General features: G+C 59.5%; 1 protein-coding gene across 3 annotated transcripts in view; it reads right to left on the bottom strand.

Moving 5' to 3' along the window:
- The window catches only part of DSCAML1 (DS cell adhesion molecule like 1), a 93228-nt gene extending 81083 nt beyond the window's left edge, over positions 1–12145 (bottom strand). For 2 of the 3 annotated variants that reach the window (XR_005703948.1, XM_040085263.1), the window contains exons 1-3: positions 11989–12110; positions 3617–3934; positions 1064–1210 (exon numbers count right to left, since the gene is read on the bottom strand). Coding sequence is in view for 2 of the 3 variants with exons in the window: in XM_040085263.1 (XP_039941197.1) it covers positions 1064–1210; positions 3617–3934; positions 11989–12031 (508 nt within the window). In the remaining variant the exon portion in view is untranslated. Of the gene's footprint in view, positions 1–1063; positions 1211–3616; positions 3935–11988 lie in introns of all 3 variants that reach the window. The other variant, XM_040085262.2, reaches the window with a different exon arrangement.
- Positions 12146–14925: the final 2780 nt, after the last annotated feature.

The following is a 14925-nucleotide window of genomic DNA, read 5'->3' as shown; positions in this document are numbered from 1 at the left end:
CCAGACATGTCGGCTGTGCTGGGTCAGCACCTCGGCTGCACTCAGGGGGCACAGCCCACCGGCAAGAGCCACCACAGCCCCCAGGAGAACAGGGCAACACTTCCAGGTGAAGCACTTTGCTCCTTCATCTCCTCCTGCCAGCCCCAGCCCCGGAGGAGCTCCGGGACTTTCTGACCTGTGAGCAAATATCAAGCGCAGAGCACTCACTTTGGGCAAAATCCTTTAATTCCCTCTGGATCCCCCGGGGGAAGCAGTTATTGATTGCTTTACTACCAGCTCACACACGCCGTGCCGGGCAGCCGGCGCTGCCATCAATAGCGGCTCCGCGGCGGAGGAGCCACGAGGTCACCCCGGAACACGGGGACACGGAGCTGGCCCCACGCCGTGCCCAGAACCCGCCACAGCCGGGCACGAACACCTCCCAAAAAATCACAGGGAAACACCCGGGGAAAAGCACCTGCACCGGCAGGGTCCCTGCGCAGAGGTGAGGAATGCTGTCCCTGCCACAGCCCCTTCCCCACGCAGGGAAGTCAGCTCCGAGTGGGACACGGCACAGCAGGACAAGCAGGTTCCATCACGGGGAAAAGGGAGATGATGGCATTTTTACCAAGTTCCTTTCCCCGTGGTCGAATCGGGTGTGAAAACTCACAAGAAAAGGTGGAATTTTGGCCAGAGCATCATCCTGACAAGACCAACACCGGCCCTAACTGCAGGAGTCGGACACGGGCAGCACAGGCAGGCGCTGTCCCTGTTGTCCAAGTGCCAGTGCCAGGGACCCAACGCGTCCTGCAGAAACCAGGACAAGGCAGGAGTGCTGCCAAAATCACACTGAGCATCCCTCACCCATGGGACACACGGCCAGAGCACCCAGGAGAGCCTGGACACCACACCTCTGCTCACACCAGCAGCGCTTTCCAGTCTGGAGCTGCAAAACCACCGATAAAAGCCTTTGCTGGGCAGCACAGGCACCGACAACGAGCCAAAACCAGACCCTCCAGAACAGCAAGTGTCACACGTGGCAAAGCAGGTCAGATTTCCGAGAGAACAGGCGCTCCTCTCTTACCTGGGATGATAGAAACGGTGTCTTTCTCCCAGGATACAACGCTAACGTATTCCTGCACTGAAGAGGGGATGAGGCACTTGAAAACAGCCACGTTTCCACGCATCGACCTTTGGTCCTCCACCCGAACGGTGTACGGTTCCCTGAAAACTGTGGAGGAAAGCAGATGGTTTGGTAGCATGACAGTGCTGGAGGAAAACACACTTCCTTTTGCTAGAATCCCACGTTTCCCAAACAAACCAGCCCACCCAGCCACACGCTGCTTCCATCCCAAACACCTTCCCGGGGAAGGAAGGGATTCTCTGCCGGGGAACGCGGCTCTGGGCTCGGGACAGAGGGACATCTGGCCCAGGTGCTGCTGCTGGGACCTGCCACGGTCCCCAGTGCCACCTGAGCTTGCCAGGCTTGGCGTGGGCACCAACTGCATTTCGTAGCTGCGCTGTGCATTCTGTGCATTTCACCTCTGGATGCTGAAAATGCGCCCTGGGACGCACAGCCCGTGACACAGAGCCTGGGGCCCTCCCGAGCCCGCTGCAGGGATATTGAAGGCAAGCAGATGACAGTTCTCCGAGCTGTGCCACACGTTGCCAGCATGTGCCCTGTTTCTCAGGGAGATGCACATCCCTTTGACAGCTCCGTGCTGCTCCCTGGACCAGCAGCAATGCTCCAGGAGCACCTGCCGGGTGAGGTGAACGCACCTCAGCCTCTCCAGCAACGCAGACACCACAAACTCCTGAAATCTGAGGCAGCTGAGGGCGGCTTGCTCCTTACTGTGACAATAATTGTGCCCTCCAGGACGTGGACACGATTGCCATCGTGACAAATGCACGTTCGCTTTGGCACCTAACAACAGGGCAGGAGCAGCTCAACAAAGCCCTCAGCTGCCCCCAGAGGAAGGGCTTTGCCCTGAGTGGGAAGTCCCCGTGGGCGCGGGATCCCACACCTCGCACAGCCGAGCCAGCAGCGAGAGGGTGGCAGCATTTCCACCCCGGTTTCCCAAGCTTTCGGAGCTCCCTGCTCAGAGATGTGCCACGAGGGCACGGGGAGAAGCCGCCACGGAGAGCCAAAGCAGATTAACCAGCAAAAGCTCCTTTAATCACCTGGAGCTGAGGTTTATTCACAGGCTTTAAAGGCCAGCAGGGACGGCGAGGAGCATCCTGAATGCTCCCTGCCACCAGGAGCACCCCAGCGGGGAGCAGGCCCTGGGCACAGCCCCGCTGCATCCCTGACCTGTGCCAGCCCCACGGCCAGCGCTCCAGGCTTTTCCTGCCAGCAGGAATAACCCCCAGGAGGGCAACTCACATCCACACCCAGCCCACTTAAACCTCTCCCCTGGCTGCAGAAATTTGCTCCATGTGCTGGCTAACAGCTTCCCCAAGACTTCCAGATGTTTTTTTTTCCCCTCCTATTTTCAGCTCCCACCGCATTTTATTTAATTGCTTGCTTTCCCCAGCTGTAATTGGCTCTCCGTGCTGCACTGCCATTAGAAAGCGCTGGAGAGTGACTGGGATGTGGGATGGCCAGGAGGGAGCAGCAGCTGGAGAATGTTCCACGACCATTTCCACTGCCAGGAAGCCAGAGCAGCTCCAGGAGCTGGAGACGTCCTGGTGGCCCCACCACATCCACGTCTCCTGCGAACAGCCAGGGAGGCTGAGCGCCCAGCCCAGCAGCAGGGGTGCATTCAGTCCTGGACGGAGAGGGGGATGAGAGCCAGGATTCCCTCTCTGTGATCCCAGGGCAGCTCAGGGATCCCAGCAGAGCCAACCCCGCCGTGCCCACACGAGGAGAGCAGCAGCTCCACATTCACCACACCCCGTCTGCTCCTCCGCCGCGCTGTGGTTTATAGGTAACCCGGGAGCTCTGGTAAATAATTCACTCTGCAGAAGGGGGTTAATACCAATTTACTCCCCAGTACAAGGTATTAAAATAAAAACCCCTGTAGTCACTTCTGTCACGTTCCCTCTGCTAGCCCCACTTTTAATAGGTTACATAATGAAGCCATTCCTGGGCTATTAGCCCTCCTCAGCCTGGTCAATAATTTACTGTAATGGCTTTTGGAATCAGCTCTTTGCCATATTCCTCCTTTTTATTTTATTAATTTATTTATTTTACTTTTTTTTGTTTGTTTGTTTTTGTGGGTTTTTTTGTGGGTTTTTTGTTGTTTTGTTTTGTTTTGTTTTGTTCTTAATAAGCCATGACAAGCTGAGGCTGGGTGCTGCGGTGGGAACTGTGGGACACTGAGGGAGCCCCCAGGATGGACAGATGTGGCCCAGCCCCTCGCACAGCTGGGAAAAGCCTCTGTAGGTGGCTGGGTGAGACAATCCCAGTTCAGAGGGAAAGGAGCTCTCCTGCCACCAGGCTGCAGCCACACCACGCTCTCCAGACACTCTCTGGAGACCTCCACGCTGCACATCCCACCCCACGCTCTGCCCTTCTCCCTGCTCCATCCTGTTGCAAGAGCCCGGTGCACTCGATGGTCCAACTGGCAGGACATGGAGCAGAGCAGGGAGACAACAGCCCCCCGTGCAAAGCCCCGCGCCCGCAGGGAGCTCCTACCTGCTTTAACACGGATATTTGGGCTCCTGATCTTGCCAGCCGAGTTCTCTGCGGTGCAGAAGTAGTCGTTGTCGTGGATAAAGCTATTGAAGGCTGATGGCGAGAAGGGGTAGAGCTGCAAAGTCCCATTGGCATGGACATGCCGGATGTGGGGCACATCGTAGATGTCGTCACCTGTGGCCAGGTACCACCGAAGGACGGCGCTGGGTGACCCTGCTGCCGGGCAGGGGATCACCACCCCCACTGTGCTGGAGAAGGTGACCTGCTGCAAGGAGTCGTTCACAAAGTAGAGGCTGGTTCCAACATCTTCAGCGTGTGCTGTGGACAAAGCAGAGGCCACAACGGCGGGGGGGTCACTGCGGGGATCGCCAGTCCTGGTGGTACACAGAATTCCCTGGCACAGAGACCCCCCTGGCAAAGAGAATTCCCTGGCACAGAGATCTCCCAGCACAGAGACCCCCCGGCACAGCCCCCTGAGCCCTGCGTGCGGCGGAGCAGGGGAGCACAGGAACATCTGTGCACGGCTGGAAGCACACAGGCCACCTTCACAGGCCAGCGCTCCTGCTGCCAGCACGCATCAGGGATCACAGGCACCTCGGCAGGACAGCCAGCGCTGTGCAGGCGAGGGTGGACGCCCCGGGCAGCCCTCGAGGCTTCCCCAGGGGCGCTCTGAGCACCCACAGCCCTGAGGACACCACGCCAGGCACAGCCACCAGTGCTGCTCCTCCTGCCAACCCTGACATTCCCACCCAGCACCCCTGCGCTCCCTGGGCACCCCCAGCCCAGCAATGCCAACGCACCCAGTGCTCATCACTGCCAGGCAGGGCACAGACCGCCCCTGCCACCCTACCGCTGCCTCCAAACCAGGAGAGGGGCTGGAAAACCGGGATCGGAGCTGCTCCCCTCTCCCAGAGCCGCAGCAAGGGAAGCCCAGAGCCACCCTGCCCTCAGCCTGAGCTTCTCCTGGGCATCCCTGCACCATCCAAACAAGGACTGAGGTGGGTTCAGGAGCACAGTCCAGGCAGAGCTTGTGGCCACCAGCATGCCCAGGAGCAGCTCTCACGGCTGGAGAACAGAACTTCCCTTCTTGGGAAGCAGGGAATGGACCCAACTCCTGCTGTCCCTCCTTCCCGCTCTCCAGGACCACGAGCTCCCCGTCCCCAACCCAAGCCAGCGAAGTTGGCTATAAATAAGGATGAGGAGGGCCCCAGTCACTTAGATCCACTTTCTTTTTTTAGCCACACTCTTTCCAAGTGGGCGGAAGGACAGGGATCTGGGAAGGGCCCTCGGCGGGTGTATTAATAGCGGCGGCTGAGCGCACGCCCGCGGTGCCGCGGAGCCAATAAGCAGATCAGCACCGTGCCGCCGGTTCACAACGAGCCACGGGGGACCCTCCCTGACCTCGATTCCTTAACTTGGGGAGGAGGGGACGGCAGCAGGGGGAGAAGGAAAGCCTCATCCTCACGCCTCGGCTCCGGAGGCGGCCGCTTGCCCGAGGAAGGGTTGGTTGAGCGCCCATGGCTGCTCCATCCCCACGCCAAGGTGCCTGCGCTGCCTCGGAGCTGTGCCACCAGCCCAGGCCACACTGTCCCCAGCCGGCTCAGGATGGGACACCCCGAGACACCTCAGCCCTTCTCAGAGCAGAGAGTCTGTCCTTCTCCCGGCTGGATGTACAACCTCGTGCCTCTTTCAGCATCTTCCTCTTGCTCTCTGTGTGCACTGCACAGACTCATCCCCGAAAACGACCGTGTTTCCTCCTGTGCCCACTCGGAGCCCCCTGTGCCACGGAAGGGATGAGCTGGTAGTGAGGTCCAGCTGTGCCACCACATGAGACAACCCATTTAGAGGTCACAAAATCATCTCCCTGTCTCCCCATGCACCGATTCCCTGTGTCCACGCGCAGGTGGAAGGAGACAAAGCCGTTCATTTTTCCCTCCCTGGCTGACGAGCACCAAAGACGGACGGACCGAGGAGCAAAGCTCCAGCCGAGCCTTTGCAGAGCCACGGGGCCACCGCTCGGCCCTGCAGATGTCATTTTGTGACATCTCCAGCCTGGTTTGTCGTCATGAATCAGCATTTTCCTTCATCCCAGCAGCGCGGTGCTTCTCCCAAATACATGAAAGGGGAAAAAAACCGCACATTTGCAGGCAGAGGAAGGGAAACAAAGCCTGCACGAGCAGCACAGAGCTATTTGTGGCTGAGCCTGAGCTGAGCAGAAGACGGCTGGAGCCAGGGCACAGCAAAAGCCACCTTCAGCCTGGCTCTGGGCCAAGGACATCCGGCTGTGCCCTGTGCTCCATCCAGGATCTCTCCCCAGATCCCACATTACAGCTTGAGAAGGCTCCTCGAGCACCCAGAGCCTGCTGGGGAAACATCTTCGTCCTCAGCAGCACCAGCAGGGCTCAGAGCTGGATGGGTGAGGGGCTGGGGCGAGGAGTGGAAAAATACCTCATAAACAGAGAAATTCAGATTACCCATAAAGCTTTTTCGGGTCAAAGGGGGAAAGGGATTTTTAATAGAAAATGGAGGTTATGGGATTGGCAATAGTTATGTGACAGACGTATAGAGTTAAATCCCCATAATCTCCTTTACCATTTAGCATTGAGCACCATCCTAATTCCATGTTTCATAAAACTGTCTCCAAATCACTGGGAGAGATTAAAAATTTAGAAATAGCACAGCAATATTTTTAAACCAGAAATCACTGGCTCACATCTGGTCAGATGTGCTGACCCTAACCTACATATCGAGGGCATTAATTCACATGAACCCGAATGGAGGAGGCTGGGGGAGCTGAGATGGAACAGTTTCTGCTGGGAATGCGGCCTGGAGCCCAGCCTGGCTCCAGCTGGGAGCTGCACCGAGCCCAGCCCAGGGCTGGACACTCAGGCTGGCTCTGAAAGGCAGGTGTTTCAAGTTATCAGAGCTCAATCTTCCCAAATTGCTGTAAATTACAACCTGGAGGTATTGAAATATTAATATCTCTATTCGAGCTGGGAGAAGCAAGTCATTTTGCTATCATCCCTTCGGAATATTTACTAGTCTTGGCGGCAGGACTTCTCAAACTCCAGCACCCTCAGTGCACAGCGAAGCACTGGGCTGCTCTGCAAGCACCAGACGGGGGCCACGAGCTGCCCCCAGGATCTGTCACCGTCCCTGGGAGAGGCGCAGGTGTGTGTCCTGCCCGAGCAGCACAGCAATGCCATCACCTCCCCAGCAGCACAAAACCTCCCGGGGAAGAGCCCATCCTTTGCTAAGAAGCAGATTTAGGAGCAGTCCTGCCAGCCAGGGCTCTTCCTCCTGAGATAAGAGGCTTTTCCTGCTCTCATGTCCATCACCTGTGCTGGCAGCACACAGCCAGCCCCGAGCCCACCCGAAGCCACCAAGTCCCTCCGAGCTGAGCACGGTCCTTTTGCCCGGGTGGAAACCCGGCAGAGCTGGGAAAATGCTGAAGAGTTGGTGTTTGGAGGGGTCCGTGCCATCCCCTGGGCAGTCACTGCGCTGGAGCTCACCTTGCCCCGCTGGCAGCAGCGTTCCTGAGACCCCCTTCCTGATCCTGGTGGTCTGGGCGCCCACCCCAGCCCTCCTCCGAGGCCGGTGAGGACCTGCCGGGGCTCCCCCAGGAAAAGCCCCACCCGTGGGGCTCCAGAGGGGCTGGAGGTGCCGCCGGGGTTTCCGCAGCCCCCGGCTGAGCCGGGCTGCAGGGATGCTGGGGAGAGCAGCAGGCTAATGGCCACCTCGCAGCTCATTTATCATCCTCATTAAGGGTGTTTGACACCTGCCCTGTTCAAGGAGAGAGCGAACCAAAGCCTGGCACGCACGGCGCTGGGAATTGCAGGTAGGTGGCAAGTGCCGATCGTTCCTCCGTGCTGAAGAGAGGACAGCAGGTCCATCACTCGCTGCCTGCACGCTGGGAAGGCTGGAGCAGCTTCCTCCGAGCCCTCGTGGCCAGGACACCCTTAACAGCCTTTGTGCTAACGAAGGGAGTGACCTTGGAGTTGATGGAGCGAGAAGTGGCGCTTCCAAGCACCGTGGAAGGGATGAGGAAGGAGGCGGCAGAGGTTGGTCCCTTCCAAAGGGAGCTCAGGGGTGCCTGGGAGAGCAGCACATCGCCCCGGGATGTCACCTCCACACCGAGTCCCAGCCCCAAGGGTTAAAGCCGTGACTTCCGCACGCTGTGCCCCTCAGGGACCGGTCTCAGGAGGGTGGAAGTCGTGCCAGGAAATGCCAAGCGTGGCCTGGGGCGTTCAGCTGATGCCCAGCGCAGCAGCAGCGATGGCAGGTGCCTGCCACAGCATCTTCCCTGCCCTGGCACTGCGATTTGGCCGCCGCACGAGTCCCACCCTGGTGGCACAGCCCCTCTGGCTCGAGCACCACGGCCCTTCCCGGCCTGACAAAGCAAAGTGGGAGCAAAGGAGAACCTGCCTCTGGTCCTCCGTGGTAAGGGCACGGCTCAAACATGCTCCAAGCGCCTGCTCCTTAATGCATCTGCATGGAAATTAAGGCCTGAACCACCTCCAGCGATTACGACAGCACCCAGGCTGAGGCTGTAACCCTTGCCTGGAAAAAAAAACCCGCTCTCCCGGCTGGATTCCTGCTTCCTGAACCTCCCGTGGCAGCTCCTGGGAGGTACCAGCCCCACCACACCATCCACATGCACCTGACCCAGAGCTGGGCATCCCCCAGCCCTGCCCTGCCCCATGTCCCCCAGCCTGGAGACCCTCACCCTGGGACCACAGGCGAGGGCGGCCCCCTCCCCTTCCAGAGCCCACCTCCACGCCTTGGCCGTGCTGAACACAATGCCCGAGGTCCCAAGGGGACATCTGGTGACATTACCCAGCCAGGGTGACAGCGTTGTGTCCCCAGGGAGGTCAAACGAGTGAGCACGAGGGGTGGGCAAGGGGACACACCAGCGGCCACGCACGCCCGGCCTTGGCTCCCTCCACAATGGCCAGGCCATGCTCCCGATGCATCACAGCCCGCTTGGCTTTGCGAGGTGGAGACCAGGATTCCCACCACGCAGCCAGCAGCAGAACACATCTGGGCAAGCTCTGCCGGCTCCTCACCTCCTCCCTGTCCCCTCCAAGCCGTGCTCAGTCCCCTCTCAGGGCCAGGAGCCGCCGCAGCCCTTCCCAGGCGCAGCTGGGAGCAGGCAGGAGCACGAGCCTGGAAATGGAATTCCTAAATGTTTGTCACGGCTGTGCTGGCAGATGATGGCGGCAACACGCAGGCTGCGGGATGCACGAGCAGGGAGAGGGTGACTCCCAAACCCACGGTTATGTAAAAACCAAGGGCTGGCTGTAACCGAGATTTCAGAGGCGAGGAACGCTCCGCGCCCAGAGCTGCCACTGCACGTCCTCCCCGAACAGCAGCATCGCCAGGGCTGCAGCGACTGAGCGCCTTCCTCCTTGGTGCCCACCATGGAAGCGGCAGCTGTGAGCGTGCTGCCTGCTCGGTGCCTCCATGTCAGCCGAGGCGCGGCTCAGCCTCGCGTGCTGCCATGTCAGAATTCCTGCCACAAAGACTTCCAGCTTTATTCTTGCCCTCGGCTCGCCAGCTGCTCCAGAGAAGGACGGAGCGCTGCCCATCCATCCATCCATCCATCCATCCATCCATCCATCCATCCATCCATCCATCCATCCATCCCCCCAGCACACGGGCAGAGATCCCGACACCCCAACACCGAGGTGCTGGAGCCACGGCTGCCCCAAGCCGTGCCCCGAGCTCCCAGGCAGCTCCCAGCTCCAGGAAGGGCTGTTCCACGGCACATCCCTGGCACTCGCCCCTGGCACAGCCTCTTCCTGCAGAGGACAAACACCCAGGAGCATCAGGGCTGCCTTTATCCGCTCCCCATGCCAAGGCAGGAGCACCAGAGCCCACGCCAGGCGCAGGTAAAGGCTCTGGGCGAGCCGCCATGGTGGCTCCCGGTGCTGGGAAATTTTGGCAGGATAAACAAGCGCCGGGCACGGCGAGGAGCTGAGCACTGCAGGCTTCTCCTCCGTGCATTTAATGAGGTTTCCATGTTTCATTTCAGAGACAAACGAGCGCTGTGCCACACTGGGGGGCCGAGATGGGAGAGATTAGAAACCGCGAGCTGCACCGTTCGCTGCGCCCGACGCGGGAACATCATGTAAATATAATGCCAGTATAAATCAGGCGGCAGAGCCATCCAGCAACATCACGCAGGGAGATGCTTCCCTGGCTCCCAGCCTCTCAGTTGTGACCAGTCCGCTCCTCATCACGCCGCTCGCCTCCCCTCTGCCTGGCTGCTCTCCCTCGCACTGCCAGACCATCTTGCTGCTCAACTCTGCGCTTGCCGACCACCTATTTCTGTTTATTTTATAAACGGGGGCAGAAATAAGCAGCTACAGCCCATCAAGGGATTTCTAAACTTCAGGGGTCCCCTTGGATCGAATGTTTATCTGCTTTCAGTTTCTACTTGAGCTCTTGTTCTACAGCAGGAGCACGTTAAAAGGATGTGCTTCGATGCCCAGAAATATTAAGTATCTGAAAGGTTTATCATGCATTAAGCAATTCATTTTTTTTTATCCTATTATTCTAATGAAACTTCCATTGTATTGCTGTCCTCTCTCTGGAACAGCTTCACGTTAACACTTTGCATCACCAGGACTGCTCGATGCTGAAGATATTTTTTATTTTTTTTTTTAAGAAATAAAATGTAAAACGAGGCCACGAGGAGTTGTGCTAATGGAGGCTTTTAATTTGCTCTTCTCCGAAGAGATAGCTCTGTGGGAAGAGAACCCTTTTCCAAGAAGCTGGGGCTGAAAAGATGCAAAAACCAATAAACCGGTGCAGCTCTTTATTATTTTGACTATTGGGGGTCGAAAGAAATCATGGCATCCTCGACGGTTATTTGTTTCCAGGTTTGGTTTTGTTTTTTTTTTTTTTTTTCCTTTTAGCACAGTAAAAAATGCAAATGTAAGCAAAGCAGACGCTGGCACGTTCAGCTCAGCAGATCTGAAGCACAATAGCAATTTTGGGTAAAGCTCCCAAAAGCAGCTTCACCCCAGCTCAAATAAAGCATCTATTCCATAATTAATAATTGATGGAATAATTGATCATCACCGCACAACTGGACAGGGTGCCCTATTAAACCTCGGTAAATATTTTTCATTGGATTAACATTCAGCTAACGGGGTAATGTAATGGGCAGCGAGAGAGGTCTCATGCGAGGAAGCAGCTCCGTCCCCTTTCTTTCACTTTCCTCATTTCCTAAAATTTCCCCCTTGCTGTTCTCAAATGTCAGAGACGATAATTAGGGCAAATGTCATTTTACATCCTCCGAGCAGACAATTTTCCAAGAGGTGGGCGCTTCCAGCACCGCATCCGCAGGTCGGGTCGTGGGCAAAGAGGTAATTTATTACAGAAACATAATTAAAAATTCCCGCAGATCCGGAAATGGGCAATTCCTTTATGTAACATGGATCGATTGTTGTAACAAACGCAGTGGGGTTTAAGTGCCCGTGCTCCACGCAGCTCCTGCCTCTCTTTAATTGCATCTAGAGCAGAGACTCGGTTAGAGTATCACCTCGCTGGATGTGGGCAGCATCCACTTAATGCCCAACTTTAAATTAATCCGCAATCTTCCAGCCTGTGTCTCCTTGACACGCTCGTTCCATGATTCTCCCCATCCCCCCCGCCGTACATATATGATTTATCTATAATCTGATTGATGTCAAGCCGTTGGGTTACACTTCACGCGGCATTCCTAGGGGGAAGGATGCGAATTTTAAGGCATCGCTGGGTTCCTCCTGCCGACGGGATCACACCGAGAAGTGCTCCGGGGACGCGGAGCGCTCGGTCCCGGCGCGGCCCCGCCGGAGGATGCTGCGCCCGTCGGAGCGGGGTCCCGGCCGCCGCTGCCGCCTCCGCCCCGGGGCTCCTCTGCGGAGCCGCTCCGGGATGCGCCGGCACCGACCGGCCCCGCTCCGGCCAGCGAGCCCCGCGCTCCGCCGCGCCGTCCGGGGCCAGCGCTCCGGGAGAGCGCACCGACAATCCCGGGCATTCGGGGAGGGCGCAGCGACAGCGCGGCACCGAGAGCCGCGGAACACCGGCGAGGGAGCACCGAGAGCCCCGGGACCCCGGGGAGGGCGCGCCGAGCCCTCGGGGACCCCGGGAAGGGCGCATCGAGATCCCAACGGGGCTCACCGAGACCCTCGGGACGCCGGGAAGGGCGCGCCGAGAGCCCAGGAAGGCGCACGGAGAGCCCCGGGACCCCGGGCAGGGCGCACCGAGAGATGCGGGACCGAGAACCGGAGCACCGAGAGCCCCGGGGAGGGCGCAGCCCGTGCCCCCCAGCCCGGTCCCGCTGCCGGGGACCCCCCGCCGCCCCCGCGCCAGTCCCCACGTACCTTTCGGCAAAGAGTACAGCAGGAGAAAAGTTACCAGCCACATGCCATACAGAGCAGCTCTGGCCCCGGGCTGCGGCGCAATTGCGGAGGTGCGGTGCCCCGGCGTGCCGCGCTCCTGCCGCCGCTGCCAGCCCGGCTGAGGTGCCCAGCGCCGCTCCCGCTCCGCCCCGCTCCGCTCCCGCCCGTGGGCCGGGCTCCCGCCCGCGCCCGCCCCCCCCGCGCCGCGCAGGGCTGGGGGCGGCCGCGGCCCCCGCCGGCCGAGCCCCTTCCTCCTCCTCCTCGCCGTGCGCACGGGCTGCCAGAGCCCCCGGCCCCCACCGGCCGCCCCCGAGCTGCGCTCGCCCCCGGGCCGTCAGCCCCGCCGCCGGAGCGCGGTTCGCGCTCCCCCATCCCCGCAAAGCGGCACCGCGGAGCCTTGTCCCAGGTGAGCCCTGTCCTGGCCGCCGGGCTGAGGGCGCAGAGGCACGGCTGGACCGCCCGGGACTCGCAGCTGGCGCTCCTCCTGCTCCTCGGGCCTCCCGCACGCTCGTCCAGCATCCGGGGGACAGGAATGCTGACAGTGGTTTGTGTTGGAAGGGACTTTACGGACCATAGGGACACCTTTCAGTAGAGCGGGTTGTTCCAAGCCTTGTCCAGCCTGGCTTTGGACGCTTCTGAGGACGGGAGATCAGGATTTCGGCAGCCCGTGCTGCTCCCATGAGGGTGGGACACGAGACAGGGCCAGCAGATTTATTACACATTCATCCCTCCAGCCAGCAACAAACAAACAAATATCGGCTAATGCTTTACTTTGGGGTGTATTTATCCAAGGCTTAGCTTATCCAAGGCTTGTACTCCCCAAGACTTAGTCGCACCAAAGCCAATTTGTCTGGACCGTTAGAGCATTCAGAGTGTCTTTTCTTGAAGTGATTATAGCAGGTTTTCTTTGCTTTCCAAAACAGCCTTTACAAGCCCAATTTGTTGGAAAATAAACAGAAAGAAAGATTAAAGCATTCAGATTTCAAACAAAACAACCAGCAGGAAAAACATTACGTTCGGATTTTTTAAAAAACGCTGTTTAGATTTAATTCAGAACACAACTATCTTCACGGAAATTGGGAAAACAACAGCCCCTCGGCCATTTCCAGCCCTCGCGGATTCACTGCGAGCCTTCCCAATTAGAAACCCCCTGAAGAGCTCACCGAGGGGGTGCCGGTGGGTGGGAGGTCCCCATTTCCGAGGGGAGACACTGCCAAGGGACACGGGAAAGCTGCCAGGACGCAGGGCCCTCCATGCCCGCCCTGTGTCCCCTGTCCCCTCCCTGCTGCAGGCCACCCACACCAGAGACTCTGTCATTTTAGCGAGGCCACTGCCACCTAACCCCTCAGTGCCAGCAGCAGAAATGGGGTCCAACACTGTGCCCGTGCTGTGCGGGTCTGACACACCACAGCCTTCCCTCCTCCTCCTCCTCCTCCTCCTCCTCCTCCTCCTCCCCAAGGATGAGCCTCCTCTCCCTCGGTGCTCGGTAGCGCCGTCACCACCCCCTCCCCATCCCGATCCCAGGCCACCTCGTGGGTGTCGCTGCCGTCCCACGCGGGCACGTGCCGCTCACACCCCTGGCCGCCGCCGGAGTCCCGGGGGGCGGCAGAAGATGCGCACGCGGTGCCCACACACCCCTCCAGCAGCCCGGGTGCATTTCAATCGCCACCTACATCGCCGCGCAGATGTTCGCCCGATACTTCGCGGGGAAATTGGTATGCGGGCCCATGCCCAGGCAACCAGCGAAGCCCGGGCTCTGGGGAGCCCCAGCCACATGCCAGGCATCTGCCCCCTTCCCTCCCCGGCAGCTGCTGCAGGATGGCAGCACAGCCCAGCCCAGCCTGTTCACAGCGAGCTGCCAGCCCGGAACCTGCTACAGCGCTTGGCAAACCAGCACACAACGCGTCGGACTCAGGTGCGATTGGTACCCTCCCACGCTCGGGAGTGAATGGAACGGGGGTGCGTGGGCTGGCGGGGCACTCGCTGGCACAGCACCCACGGGGCCCCACAGATCTGTGTGTGAGGCATGTGAGCAGGGGGAGTAAATGCTGCTCGCCCGTTCATTTTTAGCTCCCTTGGCTGTTCAGCAGCTCTCATGAGTTTCCTCGCCGTGCCCAGCTCAGAGAATCAAGCCAGCACACTGACGTCCCCCACCAAGGGCTCCTTCCTCCAGGACAGGGGCTGCTGGTGACGCAGGAGGCAGCACCAGAGTCAAACCCCAAGGCTGGCAGGGCGAGCTCTCAGTCCAGGTCACACTCGGGGAGCCCTGGCCAGTCCTTGGGCCGCCCGTGCCGTTCGCTCCTGCCCTGTTCGCTCCTGCCCGGATCGCTCAGCCCAGGCCCTTTGCCAGCTCGCTGAGCCCGGGCACACGTGCGGAGCTGGCAGCGCCGGGCAGGCAGCCAGAGCTCCCGGAGCAGGAGCTCCTGCCAGCCCCCACCTGGGGCTCAGCTCGTGCCCAGCAGCCAGCCACCGCTCGGGCACACCGGCCTCTCCACGGCTCCGTGCTTGGATGCGCACAGGAAGCGTTCCTGTGTCGCCTTTGCGTGCACGTTCAGCCCGGAAAGCTGGTGTCCCGCTACCAACCAGAGCTGCCTCGTGTGCTTCGTGTGGCTGCCATGAGGAAAGGCAGGAGATCTCCACAGTAGCTATTTGGGCAGCGCTGACCTGCGCTTTGGCAGCACAGGTGGCTCGCAGGAAGCCAGGCCAGCGGGGAGAAGCCCGTCTCACGCTCCCTGTAGCTGCTGCCCCGCTCACAGGCAGCCAGCAGCCAGCAGCCAGCCCAGCTGCACGGTTCAAAGGTGAAGCTCACGCTGAGGGATTCATTCCCTGGTCCAAACTCCGCACAAGACACAGGAGAAATTATAGCAATGCGTGCCCATGGACAGCTTTGAGCCCCAACAGGCTTCGGGAGGGGGGACC

The sequence above is a fragment of the Hirundo rustica genome, chromosome 23, assembly GCF_015227805.2.
Source record: "Hirundo rustica isolate bHirRus1 chromosome 23, bHirRus1.pri.v3, whole genome shotgun sequence".
NCBI lineage: Eukaryota > Metazoa > Chordata > Aves > Passeriformes > Hirundinidae > Hirundo > Hirundo rustica.
Note: the sequence above shows the minus strand (reverse complement) of the source record. Positions and strands in the feature narration are given on the sequence as shown.